The sequence below is a fragment of the Eumetopias jubatus genome, unplaced genomic scaffold (assembly GCF_037043125.1).
Source record: "Eumetopias jubatus isolate StellerSeaLion01/CBP00866 unplaced genomic scaffold, mEumJub1_p1.0 scaffold_1, whole genome shotgun sequence".
Classification (NCBI taxonomy): Eukaryota; Metazoa; Chordata; class Mammalia; order Carnivora; family Otariidae; genus Eumetopias; species Eumetopias jubatus.
The window spans coordinates 196,663,971-196,682,121 of NW_028274807.1; the positions used below are offsets into that span (position 1 = coordinate 196,663,971).

The 18,151-nt window shown below is 60.8% G+C and overlaps 1 protein-coding gene across 3 annotated transcripts in view; it reads right to left on the reverse strand.

Annotated features, from left to right (window-relative positions):
* PRKCD (protein kinase C delta) overlaps positions 1–17,395 on the reverse strand; it is a 28,930-nt gene extending 11,535 nt beyond the window's left edge. For all 3 annotated transcript variants that reach the window (XM_028124340.2, XM_028124339.2, XM_028124338.2), the window contains exons 1-4: positions 17,309–17,395; positions 13,896–13,995; positions 1,582–1,714; positions 319–518 (exon numbers count right to left, since the gene is read on the reverse strand). In XM_028124340.2, the coding sequence (XP_027980141.1) occupies positions 319–518; positions 1,582–1,696 (315 nt within the window). In that variant the 5' untranslated portion in view covers positions 1,697–1,714; positions 13,896–13,995; positions 17,309–17,395. The remainder of the gene's footprint in view (positions 1–318; positions 519–1,581; positions 1,715–13,895; positions 13,996–17,308) is intronic.
* Between the last annotated feature and the right edge of the window lie 756 nt (positions 17,396–18,151).

Below are 18,151 nucleotides of genomic sequence, written 5' to 3' on the forward strand. Positions count from 1 at the left end.
ACACACACCTGCACCACTGCAGCCCATGTGCTCACGCCCCACACACACGCGTGTTCGCCACTGCAGCCCATGTGCCCACGCCCCCCACACACACCTGCGCTGCTGCAGTCCGTGTCCACGCCCCCCACATGCGCGTGCGCTGCTGCAGTCCATGTGCCCACACACCCCCACACACGTGTTCGTCGCTGCAGCCCGTGTGCCGTGTTTGCTGCTGCAGCCTGTGTGCCCACGCCCCCCACACACACGTGTTCACCGCTGCAGCCCACGTGCCCACGCCCCCCACACACACCTGCGCCGCTGCAGCCCGCGCGCCCTCACCCAGAACTCGGCCTTGCCGTTGTTCTTCTTGCAGCGCTCTGCCAGCACCGACACGCCCACCGTCACCTCGGACACCGGCTCCTCGGCTGCCCGCATCAGCACGATCTGGATGACACGGCCCTCGTAGATGTGGGCATCGAATGTGGACTTCCACTCGGGATACATGGTGGGCTTCTTCTGCACCAGCGTCTTCCCGCGCTCTGCAACATGGCCAGGCAAAGGTCTGTCTGGGGCCTGTCTGTCCCACCCTCCCCCGACACCCTACAGCCTTCAGCCCCGGGAGTCGGCCTGGCTCCCCACCCCACCCCACCCTGAGGGCCCTCCTGAGGCTATTTCCACTCCTCAGCATTCACAACTGCGCTCTGCTCACCTCTCCAGCCTCGTGTCATCTCTAACACCCCAGAACACGGAACTGTCAGCAGCTCCTCGAGGATGTCCCGCTAGGTCCCACCTAGGTTCTGCTGCTCCCTGGTCCTGTGACCCTCGTCCTTTGGCCCCACTTAGCTGTCACCTCCCCTAGTGCACTCACTCAGTGAACACACACCGAGGCCCCTCATGCCAGCCACGGTGCTGGAGGTGAGGAATCCAGCAGAAAGAGAAGTTAAAACCAGGGCCTGTCCCCCGAGAGCCCAGTCCAGGACAGAGACACGAGCCCATTAATCCCTCAAGTAAACATTAAATCACAGCTGGGATGAGACTGAAGAAGGGCAGGGCCAGGGTTCTAGACCTGGTCTGGGTCATGGTCAGCTGGTGTGCCCCAGCCTAAGGGTCAGGGAATTCTTCCTGGAGGAAAGGACAGCTCAGCTATGACATAAGGGATGAGTCAGGGGTCAGCAGGTGAGGGCAAAAGCCAGAAGGAATGGTGGGAGATATTTACCTCTTCCAAGAAGACCTCCCTGACCCCAGCTCTGGGCTTCCCTAGCACAGGACTCAATGTCTGGCTCCCACACCTGCCCACCTGACCGTGAGCCCCACGAGGGCAAGGCCAAGTCAGCCCTGGAGCATGGCAGTGTCCTCAGGGCCCAGCACAGAGTCTGACACAGATGGACATGAGGAAATTGTTGGGCGAAACCACCAGTGGGGGGAGGGAGCCAGTGCTGGAGGCTCTATGGGCACTCAGTGGCCTCTACCTACAGTCCTGCACCCGTAGCGGGGCTGGTCAGGGGGAGGAGCGTGAAGAAGAGAAGGATCCCTCAGAAGTTCTAGGGGAACAAAGCACGGGTCCTCCAGGGCCTCCTGCTGGGCCCCAATTCCCAGTCCTACCTGTGCTGAGCGCCTCTTTCATCTTCACGGCACAGAAGGGCTGGCTGGCCTCATCGGTGGGCTGCAGGGAGCCCAGCTCATAGGAGGTGAAGGCGATGCGCAGGAACGGTGCCATGTCGGGCCTGCAGTGGGGCTGCCAAGACAGAAGGGGTGAAGCCAGGCAGCGAGGGACAGCCTTGGGAGGTGCTCAGGTGACCCCAGGGGCTCTCACTGCATTGAGTTTGGCTCCCATGGTGTGCTGACAAGACACTAGTGCTAGCTACCATTGGGAAACCTGAGAAGTTTTCCAGAAGTCTGGATCTGTGGCATCCCTGGTAAGACTGCTGGCTGTGACGTCAAGCCCACCGGGCAGAAGCTGGCTGGTACGGCCCCCTTTGTTGAGTACCTGCCAGTCTACTCCAGGCTAGGGGCCCCCTTTTCACTCCTCTCCAAAACTTACCTGGGCCCTGGAGGCGGGTGAGTCTGTGACCCCGGGTCATTTATTTGGGGGCTCATTTAAGGCCTCCTTTAATGCCCCACTGCAGTGCACTACCCTGGGCCAGGTACCCAGCATGTGCCGGCCAAGACGGGCAGGACAGTAACCCTACCTCCCTGCACCCTGCTCCTTGCAGCCCTTCTTGGTTTCCAAGTTTGCTCATAACTACTCAGGCAGACTGACAGGGCCAAGATGACCATCCCCACTTTTCAGAATGAGAAACTGAAAGCCCGAGGCTGAGCCAAAGCCTAAAGCCGAGATTCCACTCACAAAACACCCACTCCAGGGGCTCCTAGGTGGCTCAGTCGTTAAGCGTCTGCCTTCAGCTCAGGTCATGATCCCGGTGTCCTGGGATCGAGTCCCGCATCGGGCTCCCTGCTCAGCAGGAAGCCTGCTTCTCCCTCTCCCACTCCCCCTGCTTGTATTCCCTCTCTAGCTGTGTCTCTCTCTATCAAATAAATAAATAAAATCTTAAAAAAACAAAAAACAGACAAACAAAAAAAACAAAGCACCCACTCCATTCAGGGAGCAGGGCAGTGAAAGGGCCCAGCCACATCCCTCACCTTCTGAACCTGAGCCCCTTGGGGGCAGGTGCCTCTCACCTACAGAGGCTGCCTGCATTCTCAAACTAATTTTTTTCCAAACATAAAACTATTTTAAAGTTGAACGTACACTGACTTTGTTTTTTAGACCGCACAGGTCAGCCCCGCGTTCCCCTATTCCTCGCTGTTCCTCAGATCAAGGCTCACTAGAGAAAGCGACCCTGAGGGTCTTCTGGGTTGTCCTTCCTGGAGGATGGTCACACGCACAAGCCCACGGGTACACATGCACACTGGCTCTGGGCCGCACACATGAGGACCCTCGGTAAGTGTGGTTGAACGAACACTCACGCACACGCACACGGGTGTGTGCTCGCTCCTTCCCGAGCAGAAGCCAGCACGGCGGCAGTCTCACACACGCACCCCCAGCCCCCCCACATACATGTGCACACACAGCAGCCCCCCAACCCCTGGGATGGCTCCCCCAGCTCCTCCACAAAGCAGCCGGAGGAATAGCGGGCTCTGCTGTTCCCAGCCTAGATGAGCTCACAGGAAACCCTGACCTCAGCCTGCAGCCCAGCCCAGGGGCCCCACCAGCCCTCGGCGGCCAGCAGCCAGAGGAGAGGGGAGGGGCCGGGCGAGGCAGACCCCACCGTGTCTCCGGCCCAGGCCTGGCTCCACCTCAGCGGGAGCAAGAGAGGGTGTGTAAGCTCACATGGGAGCCCAGGTCCCAAAGCCTTCAGCCTAAGACCAGCCAAGCCAGCTACCATGACCTCTTGGTAGGCAGGAGGGAGGAGCCGGCTGTGGGCGGCTGCTAGCTCCTCCCTGGGCTCGAGCACATGGTGTGCATGAGATGGTGTGTATGAAGGTGTGCACACGTGTGCCTGCAAGGACGTGTGAGTGGGGGGCACGTGGGGGGCACTGAGCTAACGTGGAAGACAAGGGCAAGTTGCACGGGCCTGGCTGGCTGGGTGTAGGAGTCTGGGTGAGTGTCCCAAACTTTCAGGCCAAAAAGGACACCGTGCCCCTCCTGCCACCCTGCTGGGCCTGGGGTTCCAAGGTACGGAGTTCTCCCTGGGGGTTCCAGAATGATCAGCAGGGCCCCTGCACAACACACACTTGCCACAAGTTTGCATCCACAATCCCAGGGCCTGACCCCAGCAGACATGGCTGGGCCTCGTGCTTCCCAAAAGGATAACCTTGAGACCCAGGTGGGGCACTAATGGGCTCTCTGAATGTCTCAGAGGATGAGGGCTGAGGGGGCAGGCAGGGAAAAAGGAGCAATAGTCGTGTGCAGGGGACCTGAGCTCCCGGGACAGAGGGGGTCAGGGTAGCCCAGGCGGCAAAATGACCTGGTCATTTTGGCCAAGTGGTCAAGCTGCCTCCCCAAGGCCTCCCCCCGGGGCCCAGTCCAGGTGGTCCTCGGACTCCATGACCCCTCCCACCTCTAGGTCGCCCAGCAAGAGCTGTCTGTGAGGACCACCCCGGGGCTGCATGGAGGAGACGGAATCAGAGAAGCCCCGGGAATGGGAGGCAGAGCCCAGCCCCGCAGGCTGCCAGTCAGACCTGCCCTCTGGCTCTTGCTGATCAGAGCAGCTGCTGCTCAGTTAGAAGCCACTGGAAGGAAACCACAACCACAGCAAGCCCCAGCTCTGGCCCCAAACCTGTACAGCCAGGCCACAGTGCCAGGAGGAGGGGCACCCAGGTATTCCGTGGGCTGCCCTGGGGCTACTTGGCAGTGACCCCTGGGTTAGGTCACCCGGCCCCAACTTCCTAGACTAAAACTAGAGCGCAGGCCCTCTACCCAACTGCCCTGCCCAGACCCCAGGAGGGAGACAGACACCATGAGCCGGCGTCTTCTTCCCTCAGCACGTGACCCTGGGAGAGGTGTCGGGCCCTGCACACCGAGTGCCCCCCCTGCACAACAGAGCCTGCGTTGCCCATCTACCTCGCAGAGAGTCTGAACACTGGTGGGGAAACCAGGGAGTGAAGAAACAGCACAAAAGCAGGGTGCGCCGAGTATTTATAGCCCCCATGCAAATAGGCCCAGGCCCACAGGCCCCAAAGGGAGGCCACTGGCTCAGCCTCATGCTGTTCTGCAGGGCCACAGAGGGGGCAAGGGCACACCTCCCACGGGCCTCCACAGGGACCAGCTGAGGCCAGCCAGCCCTTTCCCAGCCACCAGTGGGCTCTGGATCTCTACCACCCTGCTTCTCCAGAGGCAGCCCTATGAAGCAGGGAGGACCAGACAGAGTCAGAGGATCTGGGGGTGAGTCTCAGCACCCCCACTTACAAGAAGGATCATCCTTCCCTGAGGTCAACACATACCAGATTAACCTCATCATGGCATTAGCTCACTTCATCCCTGTGCTGGTTCTGGAAGTGGGTATTTTACTGATGAGTAAACAGGTGCAGAGAGGCTAAGTGACTTGCCCAAGGTCACACTGCCAGGAAGAGGTAGAAGGATTTGAATCCAGGCCTGCCTGATGTTGCAACCAATGTTCTTTCCAGTATGCCATGCCAGAAAGAATTGATGAAGGGAAAGAGGGAGCAAAGGTAGAGACAGAGAAACATGCCAGGAGCAACACACACAAACACAGGACAGAGGAACCAAGGAGAGGGGTAAGGGCACTGATCTCCTGGTGCTCAACCAGAGTCTGTTCACCCAAACCCCTGTGGGCTGGTCCTAGGCCTGACCTTGAGGACCTCCTCCTTCTCTGTACGAGGGTGATACTAACCCCTGAACTGCTCTCTTCCCTCCAGTCCCAGCCCCCTGGGCCAGCCTCTACTGCTCAAAACCTAGGGAAGCCTTGGCTGTTCTAGATTCCAATCCCAGGGCATGAGGGCCACTGACTCTGCCCCACCCCCTGCCCCACCCTAGACGAGCCACCCAGAGGTAAGGAAAGGTAGTGCTGGGCCGGACGAGAGCAGGCAGGTCACCTCCTCCAGGGCAATGGAAACCTGTTCCCAGCCAGCTCAGGGCAAGTTGGACACGGCCAACCTTGAGGTGGCCAGAGTGAACCTGATGGTTGGAGCTCCCAGGGAGCAGAGGACAAGTGTGCATGTTGCATATCTCCGCATGTATGCACGTGAGTGTGTTCCAGCAAAGGGGGTGGGGTAGGAGACGTAGCCTGAGGGGTGCCAACAGGAACAGAAATGTATTTCCCAATTTTTCTACAGCAATCATGGGTAATTTGTTTGATAATAGTTTTATAAATGGTGAAAAATAAAACCCAACAAGTCAAAATGTATCCAAGAGATGGGCCTTTAGAGACTAACATGCACATCTCCTCTTCATAGGGAGGTGGAAACCAAGGGCAAGGTCCTTCGGTGAGAGTCTCCAGGCCCCAGATCCCACCTGGTCCCCTTGACCCCAGCCCTCCCCTGGCATGGGATTCTGCCTTACAGGCTACAGGGTGGGACAGAGGAGCAAAGTGGGGCCCTGAGAAGACAGACCTGGCCAGGCTCTCGGGGAATGTGGGCAAATGTGGAGGGAGGCTCTCTTAGAAAGTCTGCTGGAGCAGGCTGAGGTCAAGCAAAGCAAGCCAGCCGGCAAAGCTGAGGCACCTGCTGGGTCTGCTCTTCCATGAACAGACCCTTGGGGGCGGAAGATGCGCCCCTCCCATGCAACCTTTTCTCACACATACCTGCCCAACCTTGGGGCCAGCCCTTGCCGCCTGCCCGTGGAAGGCACCACCTGCTGCCTGTCAAGGCTGGCTGGAGAGGGCAGCATCACCAGGGGGGAGTTCAACATCCAGCCCCCACGGGCCTTGAAGGGTGAATGAAGGAGGGCGGACACATGAGGCCCAGAGAGTGGCAGGGAAGGAGAGTGAGAGGCAGTGTGATCGATAGGAGGGGGCTGGGCTGGCTCTGGCAGCGCTGCAACAGGGCAAGGGAGCCGGGCTTGACAGGGAGGCTGGCCCCCCCAGATGGCCTTCCAGACGGAAGCAAGTCAAGGAGGCCACAGGGGTTTCCCAACCCAGGAAATGGGCTCAGCAAGAAGAGCAGGAGGTGGGGGAGGGGAAGGGCTAGCAAGGCCCTTCTAATGCCCTTCCACCGGAGCCTGTGCCCCAGCCTCCATATGCCCAGCCCTGTCCTGGGAGGAGGCCCAACTATGGTCTCAGGTCATGGCCAAGTCCCAGAGCAGGGGATGCTCCCGACACCTGCTCCTCCCCAGAACCAGCCCCTCATCCCCTTGCCATGCTCCTTCTTGCCCCCACCCTCATACCACACAGACCAACCCACTGCAGTGAACTCTCCTCCTTTTCTCCAGTGACCCCCTCCCAGTTGCTACCACTCCTGGTCCCTCCCCAGCCCGTGGAACCTCCCGGGCTCCCCCTGCCCTTGGAGAAAGCCCAGACCTCAGTCTGGCCTTGGCCTGCTCTCCACCTTGGACCTCACCTCTGGCTGCTCTGTGAACTCCTGTCTCTTTCAAGCCCCCTCTTTCTGCATATGCTGTTCCCTCAGCCAGCATGTCCTGCATAATTCCTATATATCCTTTCAGACAGTGCTAAAGGCCATCCCTGGGGAATTGTTCCTCCCTCCCCCAGGAAGCCGGCTGCTCCCCCACCTCATGTTAACCTCTCCCCCCGCAGGTACCCTCTGCAGTTGCCTGGGAAGCTCATGCTGAGGACCCGGGTCTGTTCTCTGGACACGGTCTCTGTCCCCGGCTCAGGCTTCTCAGCCCTGGCCGCACATCTGAATGCCCTGAGGAGACATTCAAAAATCCTACTGCTGGGCTGGCCCAGCCCACTGGGATCCAGTGGGAATCACAGGTAAGGCCTGGGCAGCACGAATGAAGCCTCTGCACTCACAAAGGGGGGGGGGGGGCGCGACACCCTGAACCAGTGACGGACTCGGGTCCTCTTCCCAGGAAAACACGCGCTGGTGGCAACATAACTCCGCACACGATGGGCTGGGGGGCTGTAAGTCCCGAAGGCCCCGCCGGCAGGCACCACAGTGACAAGATGCACAGGGCCATGGGACTCACAGCTCGTTGGGGGACAGTCACATAAACGTGTAACTAGAGGGCGACGTGAGTGCTGCTCAGGCAGTAAGTACAAGGAAGGGAGTGAGAGGAGCTGGGGTGCAGTGGGGACCAGGATGCGCTCCAATCTGACAGGCATGCAGGGGTGCAGCTGGCCCACTTGGCCAGAGGGGCTGGAAGAGTCCGAGGGCAGGACTTGGGACCAGCTGTCATGGGCTCACACTCACTCCTGCCGGCACGCGGAGCCAGGGGCAGGGAGGACAGGCCCTCTTGGCGGCAGAGTCCACACCAGGCCCAGGCCTTGAGTCACTCAGCTAGTCCTAGGACTGGGGAAGCCCCGGGGTCAGCCGCAGGGAGGGCTCCAGGTACCCCCGAGGGAGGAACGAAGGCCCCTTCATGGTAGGACTGAGGACAAGGGGGCCTCTGTGAGGAGCTGGGGTGGGGGGTATATGGGGGCCTCTCCCAGAATAACCACACATGTGCACACACACGGGCACACCCACCAGCCCAAACACACAGTCACACATGGGGAACCCTGTTTGCAGCTGGACACGCGCGCACACGGTCAAAACCACAGGCACATACGCACGCCTACAATGACTCAGTGACACACACTAAGAAACACCGCCCCCCCCCCCACGTTGACAGACATCCAGGCCCACGCAGGCCACCCAGGACTCTGACACCCTCACGCATTCCCCACCACAGGGAGATCCAGCTGCACACGGCACACCACAAGCACAAGGTACACAAGGCAGAGATGCTCCAGGCCGATGCGGGCACAAACGCAGGAGCCTGGAAGGACCCACACGCATCTGACTAGGCGCTGGTACCAGGGAGGTCCAGATGGAGCTTTTTCTAGCACAGCCCTTGGGGGTAATGGCTAAGGAGGGAAGGGCAGCCGTCAGCCGGCTGGGCCTCCCTGCTGAGGGAGGCAGAGAGAGTCCCTCCTGGCCCAGAGCAAAGTCCAAAGTGCACAAGGGAAGGAGGGGGCCAGTCAGGCAGATAGCTGGGCAGGCCTCCCCACCCACCTGTCTGAGGGGACAGCAGAGGCCGAGGACAAGGCTAGGGGTCACAGGTGGCGGTCACAGGCCTGGTACACAGGAGAAGGGGAGGGCGTACACCTGCTGCGGGTAGGACAGCCATGCCAAGCACCCCACACACGACCTCTACTGAGCTCCAGACTCACTGGGCAGAACCTAACAAAGAGAGATGGAGCAATTCACCCAAAACCACAAAGCCGATGGGGCAGCCCCAGGGGGAGGCAGAGAGGGACCCTCCAGTTCTAAACCTGGAACTGGCCACCTGCCTCCTGTGGGGTGAGGGCAATGGTGTGTGCTTGGCCATGGGAATGGCTTCTCCGCCAGCCTCCCCAGAGGGCAGCCCCAAGTCTGCTCCTCCACCCTGTCCCTCTGTACCCGTGGTTCTCCCCACGGTTGACATTCATCTTTGCTCGGGAAAAGGTGAGATGGCCACTGAAGACTTTTGCCGTCCGTCCCCACAAGGTGAGCAGGACCCAGATCACACCTCCCCACTCTAGGGACGGGAGAGAGGCACAGCCAGGGTGTGCCATCCCACGGCAGGCGGTAAACACGGGAACTTCGGAGTGGGGGTCTGGGTGTGGGCTGGACAGGTCTAGTTCAGACCCGATCTGCCTTCGGTGCCCGGAGAACTTGGCCAAGGTGCTCTGGCATCCTCGGCTGTAAAAGGGAATGATCTTGCCCTGCCTAGGTGGTTGGTCTGAGTGCAAGACCAGCATCCTTATTGCCACCGCTGTCCTCTTTCCTGGCCCTCTCCCCACCTGCCCCACTGCCCATTTCCAGTCATCCTGTCACCACAGGTACCCCCAAACTTCCTTGGATCAGTGGGTAAAGGGGCACTCTCAAGCCTCCTGCCCTGCAGTGGCCCTGCCCTGGACTGCTGCTCTGGGAAGAGACGGGGCTGGGCAAAGGCAGCTCAAGACCCCCGGCCGACCCTGGGCTGGCTGCCGTCTCTCTCAGGGCCTCAGTCTCCCTGTCTTAACAATGGAGACCCCAAAGCTTTCTCCAGCCCCGGTACTGGAAGCCCCTGCAATCCTCTTATCTCCCCCGACCCCCGCCCTGGCCCCACATCAAGCAGACAGCTGATCCAGCCGCTCGGCTGTGCTGTTTACCCAACAAGCCGGTGACATGACCCAAAGCTTCCGGTGCTGTTTTGAAAACAGTGGCTCAGCCACCACAAACCTGCCCTCCTGGACACCTCGGCAGGGACCTTCAAGGGACAACCATCCCAGCCCTGTGTCCAGGGCCTCTCGAACTTCTCTACCAAACACCCACAGAACCCCGTCCTCCCCAGCCCAGGCTTGCCTGCTACCTCTTAACTCTCAGGTCTCCGCTTTCGGCCCAGGCCCGCCAACTCCAGGCCTACCTGTGGGCCCCCCTGCCTCCCCAGACTCATTAGGCTCTAGAAGCACTCAAACACATGTGAAGCAGGCCTCCTGGTGTTCCCCAAGCAAGTGCCACCTCATCTGCTAGCAGGGCCAGACGCCGTGGAGGTGGGGGGAGGGTAGGACGCTTCTTCCCCACGCGGTACCGCTCTCAGTCCTGTCCTGAAGTTGTCTCTTCTCGTCTCTCCACCACTGCCCTCAACCTGTCCCCATCACCCTCCCCAGGATCTGCACCCACCTGCTTTCCTTCCTCTGATCCAGCCCCACAGCCCCTCTGCCCCAGGGACTAAAGCAGATCTCTCGTTACTCGCTTTCCAATAAGCCCAGACGCCTCTCCTGGGGCTGACCCACGCAAGCTGCTCCCGTTACCTCCCTGACCTCCTCGGCCACTGCCCTCCCTTCACTCCTCTGCCCCAGCCACAGTGACCCCTTTCAGTTCCCTGAGCAGCCGGGTTCCTTCCTGCTTAGGAGCCTCTGCACTTGCTGTTCCGTCTTCCTGCCCCTCCCCTGAAACACAGGCTGGCTCCTTATCATTCAGGTCTCAAATGGAAACTCCCTGATATGCCCATTGCACAGATGAGGCCACAGAGGCTCAAAACAGTCCAGTCGCTGGCTCAAGGGTACACAGCCAGTAAATATCAAGTGAGAATTCGAACCCAGGTCTGTCTGACGCCTGCAGAGGTCTTGCTCCTCAATCTCCAGCATGCCCTCACTCACACGTCTAGCCCAAGGCCCCTGCCCCTCTCCCTCCCTCCAGTCTCCTGGCCCTTACCTACTCTACCACCATCATTATCACACCAACACCCGAGGCCCCCAGCCTCTTGGCCCTGGATAGCAAAGGGCCTCCCCCTCCCTGGGCTGACCCTCTGCATGTCCCCAGGAAGGCAGGTCCCTGCCCACCAGCTGCCAGGTGTCAAGGACGTATGTAGGGATATGTGTGCAGGGGGAATTTCTAGCCCTGGACATCCACCCCCTTCCCAGTTCACAGGCAGACTCCAGGGGTCCGAAGGGTAGGCAGGCTGGCAGGAGGGCTCACCATCCACCCCTCACCGCCAGCCTCAACTTCTCCAAGCCCAGCGTCCTGCAGGGGACCATGGTGGGGGAAGGGGCCCAGGGGAGGCCTGAGGGGGCAGCAAGCAGCTGCCTTTCTCTTCCCTGCATCCATTTGTCATGAGATCTATTTTTCTCCCTTTGAAAGGGAGTGAGGGGGCTGGGCTGCTGAGTGGGCACAGCTGCTCCACCCCGGAGCTCCTCTCCTCCGAGGACATGGATAGAACACTCCCCGCCCTGCAGGACTGCCCCTGGGAGGCAGATGTAAGGGGGGAATGAGGGAGCCGGAGACCTGGCTTCTTAGCCGGGCTGTGCGGCCACCTGGGCGGGTGACACTGGGCGGGTGTCCAGGTCTTCCGACAATAATAACCCCATCATCAAGACCACTTGCTGTTTTTGGGGATAGTTACCACAAACCGAGTGCTAAGTGCTTTACATAACTACAGTTTCTACTCTTTAAACACTAATAAAGTGCCAGGCACGAAGCTAGCTGCTTTGCATACATTATCTGTAGTTTCCGGCACCTGCCCATGAAGATGGATGCTATCGTTGTCTCATCTGTCAGAGAAGAAAAATGAGGCACCAGGCACCAAAGCCACTTGCCCAGGTTCATTCATACAGCTGCTCGGAGCTGCCCGATGCCAGAGACGCAACCCAGCAGATGCCAAGTCACACAAGGCGGCTGCGCCTGCCAGAGTTAGTGCTCTGAGCCTCAGGGTAGAGCTCGGAGGGAAGGAGGAGCTGGGGTTCTAGGGGCTGCAGGGGAGGTCGTGGCCTCAGCCCCCGAGCCCTCTCCTTGGGCCTCCGGCAAGGCCTAGTCAGCCCTGGCAGTGGGAAGCCTGGTCAGTCAGCCTAACCCACTGGCCAGGCGCTGCTCCCCTCACAGGCAAGGCCAGGGCGGGGCAGGCCACAGACAGAGGGCTGGTCAGTCCCACTCTGAAACCACTTCCTGGGCAGCCCAGGGGAAGTGAGCCTCCGGAAACACCTCGGATGGACAGGCCTCTCCCTGGGCCCAGGCCTTGGAAAATGCACACACCACTCTGGGAGAAGCATCCTGCTTGCCTCCCGGTTGCCAGAGCCCAATAACTCTGCTTCCGCCAGGCATGGATGCTACGGGGGACAGCGGGGCTAACTGGACCCCCATCCACCTGCGAGCACCTTGGCCCCATGACCACAGGCAGCCCACTTCCTCCTCTGTGGCGGCAGCCACAAACAGTGTTGGCACAGCTCACGTGGTCCCTCCCCCTCATCCCCAACTCCCCCCACACCGAGTCCTGGTCAGCCTGGGGTCTGGCCCAGGTGAGCAGGATGGCTGGTGAATGCCTGGGCAGAGCCCACCTCCCCATGTGGTCCAGCCCCCTGGCGCACCTGTGGTCACCGCCACACCTCAAACCTCACCCTCAGTGCCAGACGCAGGCTGGGTTGTGACCCTGACCTAGGACCCCCCACTTCCTGACCCAGAATGGGCAGTGTGGTGTGTGTGGGCAGGCCTCTGTGTACAAGGATGACTGGGTGAGCATCTGTGTGCGTGTTTGAGCGTGCCTGTGGGTGAGTGCATGTGAAAAGCTGTGGACGTGTGTGTGCATGTGCGGTGTGTGTGTGTGTGTGTGTGTGTGTGGGCACTCACGGCTTTGTGGGCATGGGTGCCGAATGCAGTTCAGTCTCTATGTCCTTGTGTGAGCATACCTAGGTCTGCGCGGGCGAGGTAAGTGATGTTTGAGCTTTGAAAGTGGGCTGGCTCCACGACTAACTGGTTGAACGTCTTAGGGAATGAGGCTCCGTGCTGGGAGAGGGTGGCCCCCTGACCTCAGGCAGCAGAGGCCCTCAGCCAGCCAAGGACATGTTACCTCCTGCCCTCTAGGTTTGATGGTAAGTTGAATAAACAGCAGACCCAGTGATGACCCTGCCTTTGTTCAGCGCCCACTCCCATCCCAGGAGCCAGGACCCTGACCTCCTGCTCCCCCTCCCCCGAGACTTAAGCTCTGAGAACTCAGCCCCCACTGGTCCATTCACACCCCTCCCCAAACTTGTAGGTGCCCAACAGCCAGTAGGGAGGGGAGTGGGGGCTGATCAGGGAGGCCTCCTGGAGGAAAGACCACCTTGGCTATCCCTCCCCACCATCACTCCCTAGGTTCCAGGTGCCCTTAGCAACGCCATCACACCCCCAGAACCTTGTCCACTGGACTTTGGACACTCAATGGATAACTCACAGGACTGTTTTCACTGCATTGGGGGCTGAAGGAGGCAAGTCTGGCCCCAAAGGAAGGAATCTCTAGTTTTATAAGGGGCCTGAGAGATTACAGCCTTCCCTAGTATTCCAACTCACCCAGAATCTGGGGGTTGGGGAGGGGGATTTTTGAGTCTCTCCTCCACCCCAGAGAGGCTGGGGAAATGAGGGAACTGGGGTGTGGAAGAGAGTGCAGGAAACCTCTTTCCATTCTCAGCTTGCCCAGGGCAACCATCAGGCCCCCTATGTGATGATGATGAAGACAGCCTGAGGCCAAGCCAAGGGGCCACAGAAAAGCTGATGTATCCCCCCTCAACCCTTGGCACATACACCACCATCTTTCTAACTAACCAGCAAAGTGGCACCACTCCTCACCCCAAACTGCTGGCGGGCCCAGGCCTCTGAGCTCCAAGGCAGGGAGCCCTCATAGGCCAGGCGTAGTGCTGCCCCCTCCGGGCACCCAGGCCCCACACCCAGCCCGAGGACTCTGTGAGACCCTCCCCCCACCCAACCCAGCCCCCACCCCGGCAGAAGGGGAGGAGCCCAAAGAGGAGGGCCACCCCATGCACAACTGTCCATATGTCCATCTGTCTAGGAGGATCTGGTCTTACCTGGGGCTCCTGGCTCCCCCCTGCCCTCAGTCCTGGAGCCTGCTGCAGCCACCACCAGAAGTAGGCCTGTAGCCCTCACCTGGGCCAGTTCCAGGCAGACCTGCAGGAACGAGAGGAAGCAGCTGAGGTGGAAGCCCAAACAGGCTCTCCCCATCAGCTGGCCCGGTCTGGCTCAGAGACCTCGGCCTCTTTGGACTCGGCTTTCTCTTCTGTGGAAATGGGGTGTTGGGCCCAACTTTTCCAAGGCACCGGCTATGTGTCCTCTCCATGCTAGGGGCTGGATCACTGTGTCTCAGACGCCGGAGCATTTCCAGACTACAGACATACCAAGAAAGCGCTTCCTAATCTTCCTGTCTGCAAGAGGTCGCCCTGTGACCTAGGAGACCTCGTGGCAGTGGTGGCCACTGCTCTGTGGTCTAGGACAATGTCTCTGAGCCTCTGTTTGTCTTATCTTCAAAATGAGGAGACTACATCTCCCCAGGTAGTTCTGAGGCCCCAGTGACGGGGCCTGAGAGCCCCTGTGCTGGACTCACATTGGGAGTACCGAATGAACAGGGACACTTTCTATTCCTTGTTTCGCACCTCCTAGTCCAGGTGACTCTCCCATTAATATTGGGCCCGTTATACAGCTGAAAAAACTGAGGCTCAGAGAGACCCTAGAAGGAAGGAATGGCAAAGGCAGCAAGGTATCCCTGGTCTCCTGGCTGAAAGACCTGAGCACTTTTCCTGCAGGCCAGGCCAGGCCTCCACAAAAGATTCCCCTCCCCAGATGGGAGCTCCTCCTCCAGCTGAAGACCCCCATCACCACTCCCTGGGGAATGAGGCACCCTCAGGCCTGTCTGTACGTTATTCCTAATTTTAATTTAAACTCCAATTAGCTGTGGCAGCTAAACGGTGTCAGTACCCTGCAGCCAAGCTCCAAATCACTCCCTAGCCCTATCTCCCCGATCAGTGCTGCTGAGACTGGGCAGGCGTCGAGTGGGCTGAACAGGGTTCATGGGGTCTCTGCCAGCCATCTGCCCTCCTGCAAGCTGTCTGGTCAAGGGCAGGGGATGGGCAACAGACACATCACAGCCAGGAAACTGGGTTGGGGACTATCTGGGCTTTTATTAGCCCAACTCCACAGAGAATGGGGACCATACAGTTGGGGGCGGGAGTGAGTGGTCACCAAGTAAGACTTAGCATGTGCTAAGCTCTGCCTGTGGGCCAAGCCTGTGCTAGAGGCCCACTGACATAGGACCCTGAGTCCTCACAGCAGCCTCTTCTGTTCTGCAGGTAAGGAGACGCAGCCTTAAAGAAGCCTAGCTCCAGTCCCTTGCCCATAAGAGGCAGAGCGAGTATTTGAGCCCACATCTTTCCTGGGTCCAGAGTCCTGGGTCTTGGTCACAACACTGCAAACCCAAAGACTTGCCCTCCGGTATCCCTCAGCTTGGGGGAGTGAGAGATGGAGGCCTTCCCCAGCCTCCCCAAGAACTAGGGCCGGGCTTGCGGAGCCACGTGCACATCCACACCCCCACAGCCTCCCACAAGCTCTCACACACTGGGGCTCGCACCGTCCCTCCCAGCACTGTCACCCCGGGGCGCAGGCACCACACTGTCGGTTCCCTACAATCACAGGGACTCCCTAGCACCCAGACTGGCAGTTTCATACAGTCAGACTCTGAGTCTCCCACCAGTCACACACTCACCCCTGCCAGTCTCATCTCAGCCACAGTTCGGAACACACCAGATCCCTTATACCACCCTATAGCAGGTACAGCTGTCTAAACACCTCAACATGGTGCGCGCGCGCGTGTACACACACACACACACACACACACACACACACACACACACACACACAGAGCTGCCCTCTACCGGCCTGTCCACCGCACCCCAACTCAGTCCACAGCAGGAACGAGGAAACTCAAGGGACCCGTCCCCTCCCTCGGTGACCAGGTCAGCCTGGTCACAGCAGCTCCGTGGCAGTGGGAGAGGAAGAACAAGTGAGTGTGCATTCATATCCACACTCATACAGACACACACAAGAGCATGGTGGGCTGACACTCCAACACCACTGGCTCCCAAAATTAACAGCTCAAATGTATATGGCCAGTGGGTCACCATGACACAAACCAGTGTGCAACACAGGACCCTCCAGACACACAAGGGACACACAGGCACACGAAGACACACACACATACCAACACACAGAGGGGAGTCTGGTGACAAAGAACACACCAAGACATAGTACACGCATAGTTGCAAAGGGCACACAGAGCCTCAGGACACCCAGACACACAAACGCACACACAGGCAAGTCACACCATGTGCAAAAGGACCACAGACACAGTGACAGAGAACACACATGGAGGCACAGATACATAACATACCTACATGCTCAGCTACAGGCGACTCAGCACAAGGAGTCAAGTCCAACCATCAGGGTAGGGACCAGAGAAGGGGACGCCCCCCACCCCACCAAGTCCTTCTGACCAGATGGAAGTGGAGGGGCTCAGTGGGGTTCTCCCCTCCCAGGCGAGGACAAATGGGACAGTCGGAGAAGTGAGACAGTTCTGACGGTGTCCACCTCCTGCCTCTTCACCCCTGCTCTCCTCCACCCTCTCCCCTCACCTGGCCGGGCCCCCACGCGGGGGTGGCGTCTGGATTGCGGAGGGGCCAGGACCGATGGGACCTGGAAGGGGCCACCAGGGGAGGGGACTCAGAGGGGCGTAAGGGCGGGGCGGTAAGAGGGGGATGGTGGAGACTGGAGCCACGCCCAGGCGGGAGACAGATGGAGAAAGGCAGAGAGAGACACCCAGACTGAAAGAAGAGAGAGAGAGCTAGGAGGAGGCGCCGCGCGGGCTGGGCCCGGCAGGGACCCACGGCTGGGGGGCGGGCGGCGAGGCCGGGCGCGGGGCCCGGCCTCCAGTCCGCAGTAGAAAAGGAGAGGCGGCGGGACCGGCAGGGGGCGACGAGCGTGGGCCGGGGGCGCGGCTCCGGGAGCACAGGATCCAAGGGGCGGCGGGAGGTGCGGTGGGGGTGGGGCACGCGGAGGGCTACGGACTGACCGATCCGGACTGGAAAGACGCGGACGCGGGAACATAGAGGGGGTGGGGTCAGATGGACCGACCGAGGGCCCCGGGGATTCGCGAGGGACGGGCGAACGCTCCGAGGGTCTATGGCACACACGCGGGTGGAGGGGCCGGGAGCAGACCGACGAGAAGGCCTCGACCCCTACGGCTGAACGGAGGGATAGACCGACGGACGGGGGACGGAGGCACCGGCGGGTCTCGGAGCGCGACGGGACTTTCGCTGGCCGCGGCTCAGTTTCTCAGTTTCAGAAACGGGAACCGGATCGGGGAGGGGGAAGGGAGGGGCGGCGCGCCCTAAGGGTAGCCCGGATCCCACGTCGGGGCCCGGCCCTCACTCACCTCCCGCGCACCGCCAGGCGCCAGGGGTCGCGGCGGCTGGGGTCCAGCTCCGGGCGCCGTCCCCGGGCGCGCTCGCGGACAGGGGTTCGCTGCGGGCCCGACCGGGACGGGCCCGTAGGCCGGTGAGTCCCGTCCGGGCCTCAGCGCGGCGGGCGGATGCCGGGGGTCGCTCCGGGGATCCCGGTGCCGCCGCCTCCCTCTCTCGCGCCGCTGCACACGGAAGTGCAAGGGGGCCGGGCGGCGCGACCTCACCCAGGTGCCGGCCCCGGCCCCGCCCCCGCTCAGGGCCCGCCTTCACCAGGGCCAGCCCCCCCCGAAGGCCCCGCCCCCGCCGCAGCGAGGAAGGGGGTCCGGGCCTCCGGCTCCCGGTGCCGGTCGCTCTCTGCCCTCCCCGGCGCACCTCGGCCCCCGCCCGCCCTTAGCTCCTCAGAAGGGGCCCCACTTTACGGAGGACGACGCTGAGGCCCGCGGGAGGGGGGCGCTCTCGCCACCTCTCGCACAGCGAAGTCGGGGAGGCGCCGGCGGGGCTTCCCCAGCTCCCAGCGCCCACGCCCGGGACTCCCCACCCGCCAGCTGGCCCGCCGCGCCCGGCCTCGCTCTCTCTCTTCCTGTTGGCTGGAGTGCGGACGCGGCCGGGCCCGGTGCCCGCCGCCAGGCCGGCTGGTCCCGGCCGGGCCCCTGAGAGGAGCGGGGAAGACTCCAGGGTGGGAGGCTCTCGCTGGTCTGTCGCTGCTGGTCCAGCGATTCTAGGAGCAGCCCCTACCTTGATCCCCCAGTCTTCTCTCCTGCCCCCACTTTCCAGAGCTCCCCACTGCCCCTCGTAGGCGCCTGAGCTTCCTTTCC